The 16,462-nt window shown below is 35.9% G+C and overlaps 1 protein-coding gene and 1 long non-coding RNA gene across 2 annotated transcripts; one reads left to right on the top strand and one right to left on the bottom strand.

Annotated features, from left to right (window-relative positions):
- Window positions 1–10,537: 10,537 nt before the first annotated feature.
- Window positions 10,538–13,941, top strand: LOC144561760 (stearoyl-[acyl-carrier-protein] 9-desaturase, chloroplastic-like). Its single transcript, XM_078310854.1, has 4 exons — window positions 10,538–10,791; window positions 12,082–12,583; window positions 13,048–13,176; window positions 13,335–13,941. The coding sequence occupies exons 1-4, from the start codon at window positions 10,667–10,669 to the stop codon at window positions 13,770–13,772; spliced, it is 1,194 nt and encodes a 397-aa protein (XP_078166980.1). The 5' UTR covers window positions 10,538–10,666; the 3' UTR covers window positions 13,773–13,941.
- On the bottom strand, window positions 10,816–11,777 carry LOC144561764 (uncharacterized). Its single transcript, XR_013513917.1, has 2 exons — window positions 11,654–11,777; window positions 10,816–11,607 (listed from the first exon to the last, which is right to left on the bottom strand). It is a non-coding gene; the product is annotated as an uncharacterized LOC144561764 (long non-coding RNA).
- Window positions 13,942–16,462: the final 2,521 nt, after the last annotated feature.

Raw genomic sequence — 16,462 nt, 5'->3', positions numbered from 1 at the left:
CAATTAAGACCATTTCCCCTTAATTGTGTAATTAGCCTCAATCAAGCTTTAACAGTCCATGAGCTAACACAGATCAGTCATATTGTATCACAAATTGTGAATTAAAACAATAAACAAGCAAAGGGGGGATTTTCAGTCAAACTGTTACCACTAGAAGGTGGCCTGGACATAGAGATTCATATTGGTGTCAGTCCTGACTAATTTGGTACAAAGTTGTACTGTACCTATCCAATTCCTTCTGTGCCAGCCCCCGGTTCAAGTTCTCAACCAAATACTTACATTCTCTCTCGACAAACATAATTTCTCTAATCCTCACACTAAGAGTGAATCTTGCTGTCATCTCAAGCTCCTCTATTCTTTGTCTTTCCTTGATCTCTCCCTCAGCTTGCTCAATGCCCTTCTTGCTTATTCTCTCCTCGCCAATTTACCCAATTCCTATCTTACCAGCAAAGCTTCTTCAATTATTGTCTCGGACTTTGTGAGGCATTCAACTTTTTCATTCCCAGATTGCACTAATGCCTTCCTTAAATTTCGCATAATCTCCTTTTGGATCTCTCTACCTATCTTTCTAACATTTTTTAAGGCCTTTTTTACGAGACCCATATCCCCTTTTCCTTCTATCACCTCTCCGATTCTTGTTTAAAGGATGGGGACACAATTAAGCAGCCTCTTAGTGTACACAGAGAACTCGTGGTCATTTGAACTATTTTCTTTCTTTGATTTAGCAACATTTTGAGAAGCTACTGTGGCCGGTGCAGCGATTGCATATAGGTTACAATGTGGGTTTAGGGTGAAACTGTTATAGCAAAAGGGTTACTCGCATGATCGAGAAGCAATGAAAATTTTGAAATGAATCCAGGGTTCTGAGCTGGACTGGGAAATGAGTGGTGAAAGTTGAAACAGAGGAAATATGAGTAACCCCTGAGCTACCTGACCACGTTGAATAGTCACAGCCAAGCCAAAATATATTCGATGTCTATCTGGAATGTAAGGTATACTTTGAGATGCGTGCTGAATTGAAACGGACGAGTCAGATCTCATTTTACACGGTCAAGTGTTGTACTGCTATGACTCTGGGAAGTGGGAAGTGAACCGAAAAGGAAGATTAGAGATATGGGCCGACTTATCTTTGCACTGAAAAGTGATAACACCAGGAAAATGAAAGGTTCTCTTGGGCCCCAAGCCCGGTGAAAATATCCATTGCTTAAAATCCGTGCAGCCCGAAGTATTACAGATCCATAATATTAATTAGCTACTACCGGATTGTGAATGTACCAAAAACCCATTATTGATTATCCACATGCCTTGTCCTTGATCGAAATGAAATAACTTTTAATATTTCAATTCATTTCAACTGGAAAAAAGTTTACTAGGAATAATTATCAATTGAATTTTTATTGAATCAAAATTAAAAAAAAAAATTAATTCTTCTCACTTTCTTAATTGGAAACCATTCACGGGTAAAAAGAAAAATGAAAAATGATTTCATTTGATACCAGATGACCATTTTCGTCCTTATAATTATTTTCCACCATAGCAACAAACGACGTCGAACTTGAAAAGCTACGCGTCATATTACCAATCACATGTATCGGTTACCTGATTGATTATTTCCATGATATAATTATCTTTTATTGTTCCAGTCATGCCACATTATGTCAACTAAATTTACTCAGCTACGTCAATCATTTTTGAACGTTATTTCTTAATTATAATTTATTTTTGGGATCGACTAACAGACTAACAGTACCCCCATATCAGTCCCCTAAACGTCTCCTGTGTTAAAAGACAAAAAACGTGCGACATGGGACCACTAACTGACTTGGACATCAGATAACTGCCGGTAACCTGCAGAACTAACGCGATTTTTCATCGTTGACAGACATAGTATTCATACCTATGGACTTAAGTAGTTTTACTTATTATCCATAATATTGGTCAAATGTAAACACAAACTGTTGGGGACCATTAATTTTGGGGACCAGTAACGACCAGGGGGACCACTGACGATGTCTGACAGTCTGGATTGGGGACCGCAACCGTCTGAAAGCGACATTTGCTAAGATTGGGGACCACTACAGCGAATCTATACAATGAAGTATTCATATCAAACTAATGAAATATTCATATCTAAATAATGAAGTATTTATATCTAACAAATGAAGTACTCATATGTTGACAACATGAAGTATTCATACATATAAGAAATAATTTATACAATTCAAAATTAGACACCTCTTTTGGGACATCTCTTCCTATACCTCTTCAATTCACTTAAAATCTTTTTTTTATAGTAAGTATTCACACTTGACATTAATACTATTCATATTGAAGGTATGAAGTATTCATATCTAACTAATGAAGTATTCATATCTTGCACTCTAACAACCTTCGCTGGGCTAGCATGGACCCCCCCTCCAATGGTGCACCACGTTCTCCTCACCAGATCTCGACGATGCACCACACTCTCCTCGTCGAATTTCGACGGTGCACCACGCTCTCCTCGCCAGATCTCAATGGTGCACCACGCCGAGAAAGAGAAGAGGCAGAGGCTGGGAAGGCCATGAAGAGCGCAAAAAAAAAAAATTTTGTTGATCAGGAGAGAAAGAGGGGTCAAAACAGTTAGAAAGACTAACTAGAATGGGTGAGATAGTTACCATAAGTAGTTAATGGCCAAGGGAACTGTTAGGGGACTAGAATGGGGGATGAAATCATTACTCTTTATTTTTTAATAATTTCTTATATTTTTAGTACATTTTATTATTATTTTTACTAAACTAAATTAAAATTTTAAAATAATAATTAATCATGTTCAATCACGTCACATTTAATCACAATACGCGTGGTCACAGTATTACCACAACCACACGTGATGCAACCATTTGCATGATGTGACTGTCAGGAGTCGATTCAAGATTTTCGTAAGACGAGGACAAAAAAATAGTGAATCAGGTTTAAATAACTAATTATATTCAAACTTATTAGCTAATTGGATACTAGATAAAAAAAATAAAAATAATATAACTTATAATTTACAATGCTCTGACTTGTAATTTTCAATACACTAACTTCTAATTCTAATTATAAATTAGAATTCAAATAATTTATTATAATTTTAAGAGTGAGTCTATGGTACTATGCATATCACGGGTTGGTCCGTGCTATGGCTCAATATTCGAGTTTTCAAAATCCTAACGGTCGATCCGAACCGTTCATCTTGTTCTCCATATTAATATGTATTGGAGACCAAATTTTACATTTTTTGAAATTTTTTTACTATTTTTTTAGATATTTAGAAAATCACTTGATCTGAAAATTCTGGACCATCCATAAACAGTGATTTTCAATAAATCTAAAAAAATAGTAAAAAAATTTCAAAAATTGTAAAATTTGGTCTCCAAATACATATTAATATGGAGAACAAGATGAACGGTTCGAATCGACCGTTAAAATTTTGAAAACTCAAATATTGAACCGTATTACGGGCCAAATCGTAATATGCATAGTACCATAGAGGCATAGACTCACTCTAATTTTAATTCTAAATTTAATCTAAATTACAAATCAGATCTCAAACAAATAAAATTCCCGAAGAGAGCGACAGTCGGTATCAACCTATAAATTTCATTTTCAATAAATCTTTAGAAAAGGCCGTTAAAGTGTGTATAGGCCCTCTTGAATTGTGAATTTGTACATAGGATATGAAAGCCTGCCGACTTCCGTAGGAGTGCGTATCCTCTGAGATATCTCAACTTTTGTATGACCGACGTGTCCGGTGCCTATTCGGGGGTGATGTAGGGGGCCCGCATATGTTTGCTTTGAGATTCGTGTATAACGCAACTAAACGGTTTGGATTTTCCATAAAGTCACGCAAAGTTTGAGATATCTCAGAGGATTCGAATTCCTTCCGTAGTCTGTAGTCGGTAGTACCTAGAGAGATCCATCTCATTCCTTACCTGTCAGTGTCACGACAACTTATTTACAAGCAATTGTTTGTCCGCGTTGTACGAAGACAAGACAGATCAAGAGATGTCTTTTTTTATTACGCATTTGCACAAATTCTGATTATAGTATCCAACCGCACCGCCTATTAAATTAAATCACTAACTTGCATTAATCAAGTTGGTTTTCCAATGAAATGAGGAATGGACGGAGACATCGATGTTATTATTTCCTATCCAAATAGTAACAGAAATTCAACCAACACGGCAACGCCTTTAGTAACTTCCGTGAGAAATTGATGAAACTGTGAGCTCAAGTCATTGGTAGAACAACGAAAACAGAGACAACCAACTGGCGACAGTAACAGTAACAGTAACCGTAACAGTACTACTCTTCATTATGAGTTCACGTCCTTGCTGTTATTCTATTCCAAAGGAATAATATAATCTGTTATTCACATCTCTAACTGTTCAAATTTTTCAATACGTAAATTTCAAAGAAAACAATTTTCATGCACAAATTTCAACAATTGAAATCTGAAATAACAGTAGATTTATTTCCTCTACAGTAACTTATATTTTGAAAACCTCTGGAATATATACATGAAATTCCCAAAAACAAAGAAAAGAAAAGCACTTTCGTTTCTTAATTAAATTGAGCATATTATTTAGCGCTTGTCCGGAGTCCGGACGCATTGTTAGTTGCTGAATGAATTTGAAGGCCCCACGTAGCTCTCTCTCTCTAAAGTCTAAATTGCCAAATGGAGGCAAGTGAGAGAATCTTATTTGTTTTTTAGTTCTTGCCAGTTCAACTCTTCCTAGATAGTATCGCCACGCTCGTATCCCACTTCAAATATTTCTAAGTTTCAACTTTTCCGGATTACTTGTGCCTCATAGTTGGAAGCTTTTCCAATAACATGCCATTTTTTACTTTTTATGAGGAATTTTTGAGTTACAGCAAATTATTACAATTAATAAAGATGTAAAAGTACATTATTATTTATTTTTGAAGTTTGAGTTTTATGGAATGTTTGGTTTGTAATAATTGAGGCAGTTGGAAGCTTCAATTGCAGCAAGTGACGTCAGATCTTATCTTTAGTTTGCAATAAAATAATTATTTATGATATATTTTTTGGAGGAGGGTTCAAATGCCTCCATGTTTCTGTGCCTTCATCTATTTTCATCATTTTCAAAGTTCAAACAGTCGATCCGAACCGCTCAACCTAACCTCCATACTAAAATATGTTTGGAGACCAAATTTTATATTTTTAGGATTTTTTTTACTATTTTCTTAGATAGGTACAAAATCAGTAAATCTGAACCATCTAAAAACAGTATTTTTTTTACCTATCTAAAAAAATAGTAAAAAAATTCCTAAAAATATAAAATTTGGTCTTCAAACATATTTTAGTATGGAGGTTAGGTTGAGCGGTTCGGATCGACTGTTTGAACTTTGAAAATGATGGAGAGAGATGGAGGCATGATGAAGACACAAAAACATGGAGGCATTTGAACCCTCCTCTATTTTTTTTTTTTATTTCCTATGCATAAATCTGAAATCAGTCGACCTACAATCAACTAACTGCATTTTTCACTTACAGTAAATATTTTTTTAATGGCAGTTTGGACCCCTTTTTTTTTTTTTTTTTTTTTTTTTCTTGTTATACCTTTTTTATAGTAAAAAGATTGAAGGATGTATTAATTAGTCTTCTTTATAATTTAGAAGGAAACTCAAGACTCCAGTTAATGAGTGAGGTTATGGTAATATGTAGTATTACACAACCACCTGTGCGCTACAAACTCGTATTTTTATTTTTGAAGTTTAAACAGTTAATTGAAATATTTTAACAAGACCTTCATAAAAAATCTATTTGCATACCAGATTATGTATTTTTTAGAATTTTTTTAATTTTCTCATATAAGTAGAATATCACTCGATTTGAAAATTCAAGATCATTTAAAAGTGGCAATTTTCTACCTACCTACGAAATAGTAAAATAGTTTGAAAATTTTAAACTTGATATGAAATTTATGTTTAATGGTTTGAATTGAAAGTTTGAACTTTAAAAATAAATATATGAATTCATATATAGCATGCATTGTTCCATAATATGGATATTACCATAGCCTCGGTCACAATTTAATATAGACTTTTAAAATTACGAGACTAGTCACTAAAATAAAAATAAGAATATGACAATGGTACTTGAGGCTGTGATTTCTCTTTTTTATTTCTTAATCATTTAAAGCTTCAAATAGTAGATGGAGATTTCAATACTTTAGTCAAGCCTAATTCCACAACTTAAGAGCTTCATTTTATTCTCTGGAAAAATGATGAATCATGTAAATTTGAAAATTTAATTATCTATGAACTTTAAAATAAAAAGTTTATGGTATTGACGAAAATAGACTAAATTTTCTAAGCAATGGTTAGCACCCTTTTGCATATATGCTTATTTTTAAAGGATGATGAAAAACAATTCATTATGTCTGAGGTATAATGTTATATGTTTATTGTTTTATAAGTAACTCTTTAAAAGCTACTTGAAATTAATTGAATGACTAACTTTACTTTCTTATCACGAGTTATTCGGATTATTTATTCTTCAATAAAGAAACAATAATATGTCATAATATGAAATGTTCAAGAACTGAAAAGAGAAACTTTTTGAGTTGGAAATTAAAGTGAAAACCAATGAATGATAATCTTTCTGTATTTACTCCAAACACAACCTTTACTTGTGAGATATGGTATGATATTTGTTTACTCTAATCCAAAGTTAACTTGTTGAATCTAACTTTTTTTTTTTTTTTTTTAATTTTATCTTCCCAAAGTTTAGCGTCTTCCTCCTAAAAAGTTCAACCAAAAACAATTGTAGAGCATTCAGCACCATTTTTTTAATTGTTGTTCCTTCGTCTTTTATCGATGTTTCCTATAGAAAAAGTTACTTCGATTATAATTAACAAAAGGAAAAAAAATTAAAATAAATTGCATAAAATACTCATCCGAGCACATGCATGTTGGGATTTTAAAAAGATCAACTCTCTACAAAATCAAATTTGTACAACACTGCACTCGACACTTTTTTTTTTTTACGAGATTTGTCTTAAATATTGAGCATGAACTTTGCAAAATATTTTTTCTCAAAGTATGAATCATGCTAAAATTTATAATTTTTTTTTCAAGTGTTAATTCTATAACATTAATATTATAAAGTGTAAGATTAGCGCTAGCTAATCCAAAATTTAACATTAAATATTAAGTTAAATACTTTTACATTAATATTCTAGATAATTCAATCTTAACAATATTTATACTATTTTAAATAATATAAAATTATTTATTTTATTTTTTTTGGTAAAAAGGCCATAGCCCTGCTTCGTTACGAAACAAAATTAAGTTACAAAACATAGGATACGATTGACAGAGATCCATCAAACAAGATAATCTCCAATCGGCACCCTAAACATCCCATAACCTGTTTAAGAACCACAGCCCCATAATGGCTTTTTGCATCAGGCTAAGTGCTAACACAGCACAAAATTCATGCCTGAGGAAAAACAACACCTAATAACAACAGCCCCATACTGGCTTCATCATGGCAAGTGCTAACTGATCACAAAAATCACAAAATTGCCTGAGTAATAACAACACTTAGAAACAGAACAACTAGAAATTATTAAGCAAAAGTTTAGATAAGCTCCAAATCAGGCCTTGAAATGCCCTTGCTGCACATCAGATTGGTGGAGAAGGAGGAGGTGATGGTGGTTGAGGAGAGTATGGGTCAGCAAACTGCAGTGTCACTATCTGATCGTCACCAGGTCTCCAAATCTGCAATGGAATTGTTGCAATGGCATCTGCTGTTGGCAGCCAAATAGCAGTGGCTTCTCTAATATTTGGCTTGGTGCGTTTACTTCCTGTCCAATATTCAATCAAGGAAATTGTAAGAAGAATGACTTGCCTTCCTGTTTTTGGATTAATATTTTGGAAACTAACATCATTACGATGTTTCCAGATTGTCCAACAAATACTACTAAAAATTATTAGAAAAGCTTGTTGTTGATACTTAGATAATGTAAATGCAAATTTCATAATATCTTTGACAGATTTCCAAGTTCGAAAGTATTCTTGGGCATGACCCATCCAAAACCAGACCTGCTGTGCTAACTGACAATTCAAAAATAAATGGTCAATCGTTTCAGCCTCATTACAGAATGAACATTTGGTACTTCCTGACCACCCTCTTTTGCTTAGATTATGTCTAGTTAGAATACGTTTTCTGCACACCAACCACATAAAAATCTGAATTTTGTGAGGTAGGGGTATATTCCACCAAACCATTGGGTGTTGAACCCCTATGCCTCTAAAAATTAACAACTTGTAGATGGATTTCACTGTGAATTGCCCTCTGGTGTCCCATCTCCATGCTATCCTGTCATGAAGGTGTGTAAAAGAGATAGTGCTAATTATATGAAGTATTTGAGCCCATTCCATGTGGTCAAATGTTGTAAGAGATCTCCTAAATTTCACACATCTCCCTTGAGTAGTGATTACATCAGAAAGTAGAACTTGCTGATTAGTGCAAATTTCATATAATGTGTAATATGCAACAGCTAAGGAGCATTCTCCATACCATAGGTCTTCCCAAAACCTGACTATGGAGTTTTGACCAGGAGTATATCTAAGACTACAATGACTTAGGTGATCTAAATGTAAAATGTCAGACCAAAATGGGGAGATTGGAACAGAATTGTGATGACTATAGTAGAGATGTGAAATCAATATTTTCCATTTACTATTAAAAGTGGGATATTTGAATTTCCATAACCATTTGGCCAAAAGAGCTAAATTCATATGATGTAAGTCTAAAACACCTAAACCGCCATATTCTTTATCTAAACAGACTACAGGCCATCTAATAAGTGCATATTTCTTCCTACTTCGATTACTACCTTGCCATAAAAATCGACACCTAATTTTATCAACCTCCTTAATGATTGTGCTAGGCACCTGATATAATGAGAGTGCATATAGTGGCACTGCTGAAAGCACAGAGTTGAGTAGGGTAAGTCGTCCTCCTATAGACAATAGTTGGCCTTTCCAATTGTGAAGTCGTCTCTCAATTTTCTCAATCAAAAAGCGCCAATGTCTACAAGTCAATTTCTAATCATGAAGGGGAAGTCCTAAATATTTGATTGGAAAGTGTGCAAGTTTACATCTAAATGTGTGTGCAAGTTCTATACCTACATCAGTATTAAGAGGATACATCTCTGTCTTATCTAAATTGATTTTAATGCCTGAAACAGCTTCAAATGCTTGCATTGCCCACCATGCAGCTTCCACTATTTCATGTTGTGCTTCCAAAAACAGAATAGTGTCGTCTGCATAGTGGCAATTTGTTATGGCTTGGTTATTAAAGCAATTAGGACCGAGACCTTTAATTAGTTGAGCTTGTCTACCCTTAGTAAAGATTTTACTTAACGAATCAGCCGCTAGAATGAATAGGTAGGGAGACAAGGGATCTCCTTGTCGAACACCCCGTTTACAATAAAAGAAAGGAGTTATCTCCCCATTAATACTAATGCAAGATTGAGAACTTTTGAGCCAATGTGTAATCCAATGAATCCATCTACTATTGAACCCTCTACTATGTAAAACTTCCAAGATATATCCCCAAATAATATAAAATTATGGTATATTACGGATTAACTCATAGGAAATGGAATATTTTCGGCCAACTCAAAATTAATTTGATGTCTATTTAAAATATAAAAGGTTTTTTTTTTTTTCTAAGATTAGTGCCAGACTAGAACGAATGACTAAAATCTCATTCCACAGGGTAAGTCATGTTTGGTTGTGGAATAAGTGGTGGTTAAGCATCTTATTCCACATTTAATCCACCAAAATGAGAATAAAAAAAGAAGTAACTTAGAGTAAAATTTGAAATAATTTAGAGTAAGTTACTCTACATGAATTAACTTACTCCACATTGTAAGACTGATTGTTATAGACAACATTAAATTTTTTTATATTCTCTTTCTCCATTAATGAAAGTAGATTACACCATAACTCAAGTAACATGCTTCAATTAAACAAAAGTAAATTAATTAATCTTGACTTAGAATTAGCAATTTAATTCTTTTAAATTCTAATCAACAATCAAACATAACCTTAGGGATTGCAATTGATATGAATTATACCCTTGAGACTCACAACACGGTCAGGTGTTGCTCATTACTTATTTTGAACAGCTAAGCAATTGAATATATACATATAGTCACACGTAGAGCCGCTAGTTGTCGCAATTAGCAAACATTTGCTGCAAGCAGTGGAATTTTTTATTCGCTCTAATACTTGTTTTTAGCGCAGAATGTCGGGGAACCACATAAGAACATTCTAGACTCTGTTTCTCTCTTTTCTCTCTTCTCCCCTCCTAATTTTCTAAAAGTTGTTATTGCAAATATCAAAACTAAAAAAAGTAATGAAAATTTTCAAATATATTCACCAAAAGTACCAAAATTAAATAACAAGAGGGTAAAAGAGTAAAATTACTATAAATGGGCTGTTGTGGCCTGTGGGCTTGTGGCCGTGATTTAATTCTACCCCACCGACTCCCGTCTCTATCAGTTCGCTCTCTTCTCCTCCTCTCTCTCTCTCTTTCTCTCTCTGGGTATAGACTCAGAAAGATTACTATATCTCCATCTAGAACAGGGAAGCACCAGCAATGGCGTATCGAGTGGCTTTGCGACCGGAGCTGTTCCTTTCCTTCTCATCTCCGCCATCGAAGAACAACAGTGGAAGGAGAATGGCTCCTATCAGGGTCTCCATGGCGGCTACAGTCGATACCAAGTGAGCTCCTTTTCTTTTCCTTTCTCTATCGCCGAGTTCCCCTTAATCTGGGATTGAGGATTATTATTATTTTTTTTATCGCTTCAGTGGGTTTATCGGGATCTTATGTGGGTTTAGCGATTTCTGAAACAGTTGCTGCAATTCGAGGGTTTTGAGGTTGAAGAAGTTATTTTTTTTTATATAAATTAAGCTGCCATCTTTTCGTTCCCTTTCTTCTCGCGTGTTTCGTATAAATTGAGCCTTTTTTTATTTCGTCTCTCATCATCAGTCTTCAGTCATAAAAGCGAGTGAGTCTCTATCTTGATCGGTTCTAACTGTTGATTATTTTATTCGATTCCCTGGATTCTTATAAATTGGGGCAAATTTGCAAAAGATTATTTAATCTTCCCATAAAAATATGACCTGATCTATCCAATTCGGATTGAGTCAGGTCTAGATTGATTCTGAATAAGGAGAGTTTCGAGAAATTGTCAAAAATTTCCTAGATTCGTAGTCTTACTTCATGGCAATCATTGTGCCAATATTCTGACATAAGATGCTTCATTTCATAAGCATGACATCTGATCAATGTTTCCAATTTATTTGCAGTTGCATGCAATGAATTAGCTAAGATAATGTCTAATATGTCAGGAAGGTGTACCTTATTTGAAACCCTAGATTTTGTAGCACTCATTTTTGGGTCTTAAATCGGGCATAGGTTGCATTGGTTTTTCCTGATTTGTTTTCTATTTGATATTTGGTGGAAATTTAGCATTTACTCCTGGCAAACTTCAAATGTTAGGGGCATTCCTGCAGAGCAAGAAATGTCTAGTATGCCTGCGGGCTTCATCTCAAAAAAGAAAAAGAAATGTCTAGTAAATACTTAAACCCTGTGAAATATGAATAACATTCTTTCTATGCATATTTTTCTGGTTTTTCCGTTGCTCTTATCATAAGTCAGTGTAAGACTGTAAATGAGGTACTTTTGGCATTTCTACAAATACTCAGAGTAGGATGGTGTAGGTGTGACATTGTCCATCTTTTAACAGGTCACATGATATAGTTTGTAAGGGTGTACGTGGGAAGAAACATGATATCTATAGAAAATGTATGGAGGCTGACATCTTCACAGTATTAGATTAGTTGATCCATAAATATCAGTAAGTTGTGCCAGAGTTTGGGTTACTGATGATAATTTGTATTTGCTGCAGAAATGTCTGTACCGATTAATTCTCAAGTTGACCAAATTTCCTTAGCTAACTCTTATTTACACTCAAACTGTCCAATTTCTAACAATTATTTTTCTTCCAGGGTTGAAACCCAGAAAAAACCGTTCAGCCCGCCACGCGAGGTGCATGTGCAAGTAACCCACTCCATGCCGCCACAGAAGATCGAGATGTTCAAAAGCCTTGAGTCGTGGGCTGAGACCAACATTTTGCCCCTACTTAAGCCGGTGGAGAAATGCTGGCAGCCACAGGACTTCCTTCCAGAGCCATCCTCTGATGAATTCTATGATGAAATAAAGGAGATCCGATTGCGGGCGAAGGAAATTCCAGACGATTATTATGTCTGCTTGGTTGGGGACATGATAACTGAGGAGGCACTTCCAACGTATCAGACCATGCTGAACACTCTTGACGGGGTCAGGGATGAGACTGGCGCGAGCCTGACGAGCTGGGCCATCTGGACGCGTGCCTGGACTGCTGAGGAAAATAGGCATGGTGATTTATTAAATAAGTACCTGTACTTATCGGGTCGGGTTGACATGAAGATGATTGAGAAGACCATCCAATATCTGATTGGCTCCGGCATGGTAAGGAATAAAGTGATTTTGTAGTTGCAATATATCCAGAGTTCTTGTTCTGTGTGTTTGCCTGTTACCACTTACAGATACTGGTATAGTCTACTGTTTGGTATATTGTTTTTGCAGGTACCTGCATGCACTACTATAGGTGATGTATACCATTGCTGTTAATGGTCTTATTGTTTTCTGTATGTTGGACCAGTTTAGAGAGTTATTTCTGGGGAACTGGTGGAAATAGCTGAAAGAGTGAAATAATCACATGAACACATTAAAATCCATGGGAAAAAAAAATAAAGTTAGAACTGTTTTGGGTTATAGAGTTACTAGTCTTCCTGTGACAGCTAAAGGTGCTAGGCTACTAGCTCTAGTCTCTTTTAATGCATGCATAATTAATTTTTGACCTCAACAACAAAGTCCTTTGTTTTTAATGTTTAAGCTTACATGAAATTATTATTATTTTGTTTGACTGACAGGATCCGAGAACAGAAAACAACCCTTACCTGGGTTTCATCTACACCTCATTCCAGGAAAGAGCCACCTTCATATCCCATGGCAACACTGCTCGCCATGCCAAGGAGTATGGGGACCTCAAGCTTGCTCAGGTAAACTGTTGACCATACCAAATTTGTTCAACACTTAATCTTCCATTTTTCTTGATTTGTGTGTGTGTGTTGCGGGTTCTATAATAATATTTCATTCATTCCGATTGAACTGCGCCTACCTTGGTCAGTTTAAAAAATTATCTTCAAACTTTCTACAGTTGTGTGGGATGATCGCAGCAGATGAAAAGCGTCACGAGACAGCCTACACAAAGATTACAGAAAAGCTGTTCGAGCTTGACCCAGATGGCACCATCCTTGCTCTGGAAGACATGATGCGCAAGAAGATCTCAATGCCTGCTCACCTGATGTATGATGGCGTTGATGACAACCTCTTCGAGCACTTCTCCATGGTAGCACAGCGCCTTGGTGTCTACACTGCCAAGGACTATGCTGACATCCTCGATTTCCTGGTGGCCCGCTGGAAAGTTGGTGACCTCACAGGTCTCTCTGGCGAGGGTGCTAAGGCACAGGAATACGTGTGCACACTTGCGGCCCGGATTCGGAGGCTGGAGGAGCGGGCCCAGAGCCGTGCCTCCAAGGAAAGGAGGAACAAGGCATTTAGCTGGATTTATGGGAGGGAGGTTCAACTCAAGTGAGGGGAAAAGAAAAAAGAAAAAAATGGAAAATAAAGAAAGAGGGGGCAATGATACTCTGAGAGATAGTGAGTGTTTAATGTCAGTGTTTTAGTGTTTTGTTTGTTTGTTGGTGATTTGATGTGTAAGTACAATATGTTTAGCAAAGCGGACTTGGTCTCTGTTTTTGTCATTTGCTGCATACCTGATTAGGTTAATGCTTGCATTGATTGGCACTTTTGCTCGTTGATGCGGCACTTTAAAATTTGCTCTTGCAAAATAAAAAATTTCATTGGTGACCGCAATTTACCACTTATAGTGCATTCCATAATAGGTCCAATGTGATGTGTTTACATTTGGATGACATGACTTGTTATCAAGTACAACATGTTAAGAGGACTACAGAATTGTTGAAAGCCATAATGTCACATTAACAATTAATGGAGGTACGGATTTGAAGGTGATTCTGAATTGCCATTCATTTGTTATAATGTTGGCATTATGTAATAGTGGGTGCATATAATGCTGTAAATATTTTGCCTTCTTTAAAATATTGATGCGATCTTTAGAGAAAGACCTATAGACTATAGTCAATCTTGTAATATCTATAAAACAATACATTATAATTTAATATATATTCAAAAAATTAAATATATTTCATAGAGAACATTTTTGTTTTATCCAAAATATATTCCAGTTCACATAAATGTACAAACTAAAGATGAAAAAGATTTAATACCTTCCATAATAAATCTTAATTTGTTACAACTATGTAAATGACTTCTCCACCTTTTAAAAATCAACGGCTATCAACAAGGTATAATGTACCTTAAAATTTAATTTTATGCTAGAATTACTCTATTTGGATTTGCGAGAGTTTGCTGGTTCCAGTTAGCACTCGCGCAAGTTCTGACAGGGTCGCTACCACAGGTAATTTTACAAATTAGTAAGGATATTGATGAGATCAGTGGTCCTATTGTATGTGTGTCGTTTGGGCAATATGGAGATGCCGGAATGAGGCCACTTACGGATCAGACAGTCCCCGTCAAGCCAATTTGGAGAATTTTAGTAAATTTCTGATGCTCATTACTACTGAATCGGTGGTAGCGGCAACTCTGGTATGGAAAACCCCGGTACAACCGTACAGGTCCAACCTGAAAACTGGGTACCGAGAAGTCTGGGTTGCTTTTGTTGGGGGGATGGATCCTGGACGCATGACTGGTTGGGTGGTTTGGGAATTGTCATTATGTCTGCTACCGAGTTGGTAGCGTACCGGTCAGCAAATGCAAAGGTGTGTTGCCCCCTTCAAGCAGAAGCGAATGCTCTAAAGGAAGCAATTGGATTAGTTCAGGAGATGGGCCTTGCTGACTGCCAGTTTCTCACTGATTGTCAGTCACTGGCAAGGGCTGCTACTGACTTTGAACCCCCAACAAATGTCGACTGGAGGGCACTTGCAGAAATAAGATTCATTTGGGAAGTTTTTAAGAGATCACTTAGTTTTACATGTAAGTATGTGCAAAGAGACCACAATGAGTTGGCTGACTTACTGGCACACACACCTTCCCTCTGTTTAAGCCTTAGAAATGTGTTTTTCATGCTTGGAAATTGCATGCCTATGTAATCTCTATTCTATGTCTATTGCTGTGGCAAGATTTTATTGTAATGAACAAGTTCAATGAAGTATGCCTACGGGCTTTTGAATAAAAAAAAAATAAAAAAAATAATTGATAAATGCTATACATTTAAGTGCGATTCTTGACGGACGCAGAGGGGGATGAAAGGGGCAAGAAGGAGATCTTTCCTTACGTCGGGGGTAAATATTGAAATGATGTTTTATTTTGTCTTTGGTTTCACTTTTTAAAAATTTTAACTACCAGAACAAATAAACTTATTTTAACTGCCAATTGATCTCTCTCCTCCCTCCCTTATTTTTTCAGTGGAGCACACCTAGTTAGGATAAGATTGATCCTTGATTATCGTACGTACAAACTTCTACAAATCCGATGCTACATTAGATCTGGAGCGGATATTTGGACTAGCGTGGCTACGTGGCTATCTTGAATTTTTATATATCTTTTGCTGGTGACACTTGGCACTTGGCATCGATCCTTCTATACCAAACCAAAATGGTGACGCCTTTAATAAGGAACTCAGATCCAGACATCCAGTGCAATACCCAACAATGTAGAAATAAGGTCAGGCTCGTCAATTTTAATCTGGCACGAATTTTGAGCGGAACACAGATCCGTATGTTGTCGTTTTACCTGATGCTTGCTAGGTCATCACTAGTTTGGAAATCCTGTGGCCGGTATTTATATTGATAACTGTAGCATCACAGCTTTGTTGGTTTTATTAATTTTATGCATAACCATATTGCATATATATAAATCATAAATTGTCATGATTCTCTAGTGAACCATAATATGAAATTTAAAGTTACCTTGATCGGTAGTCATGGTCTTCCAGGGATGCACAATCACCGTTGATTACCGGAAGCCTTTCCTTTCCAAGTAATCCCTCTCAAGTCTGATGGAGAGAGCGAGAGAGGCGGCAGCAGCAACGTTCTCTTCCGTACAAAGAGAGACACCCGATTCAGGTTCTGAACGGAAAATCTTCTCCTTAACCACTCTATATTAATCTCTGTTTTGTAGAGAGAGAAACTAGAGAGAGAGAGAGATCCGTCTGTCTTATTAAAAGGATACCAATTCATTTTT

This window comes from Carex rostrata, chromosome 11 (genome assembly GCF_964058835.1).
Source record: "Carex rostrata chromosome 11, lpCarRost1.2, whole genome shotgun sequence".
Classification (NCBI taxonomy): domain Eukaryota; kingdom Viridiplantae; phylum Streptophyta; class Magnoliopsida; order Poales; family Cyperaceae; genus Carex; species Carex rostrata.
This window is presented reverse-complemented; position numbering and strand designations above follow the sequence as displayed.

Excerpts from the sequence above, each read along its gene's own strand:
- LOC144561760 (XM_078310854.1), top strand. The coding sequence starts at position 10,667 with ATGGCGTATCGAGTGGCTTTGCGACCGGAGCTGTTCCTTTCCTTCTCA. Across the intron at positions 10,792-12,081 it reads GCGGCTACAGTCGATACCAA|GGTTGAAACCCAGAAAAAAC; the intron begins GTGAGCTCCTTT and ends TTTTTCTTCCAG. Across the intron at positions 13,177-13,334 it reads GGGACCTCAAGCTTGCTCAG|TTGTGTGGGATGATCGCAGC; the intron begins GTAAACTGTTGA and ends AACTTTCTACAG.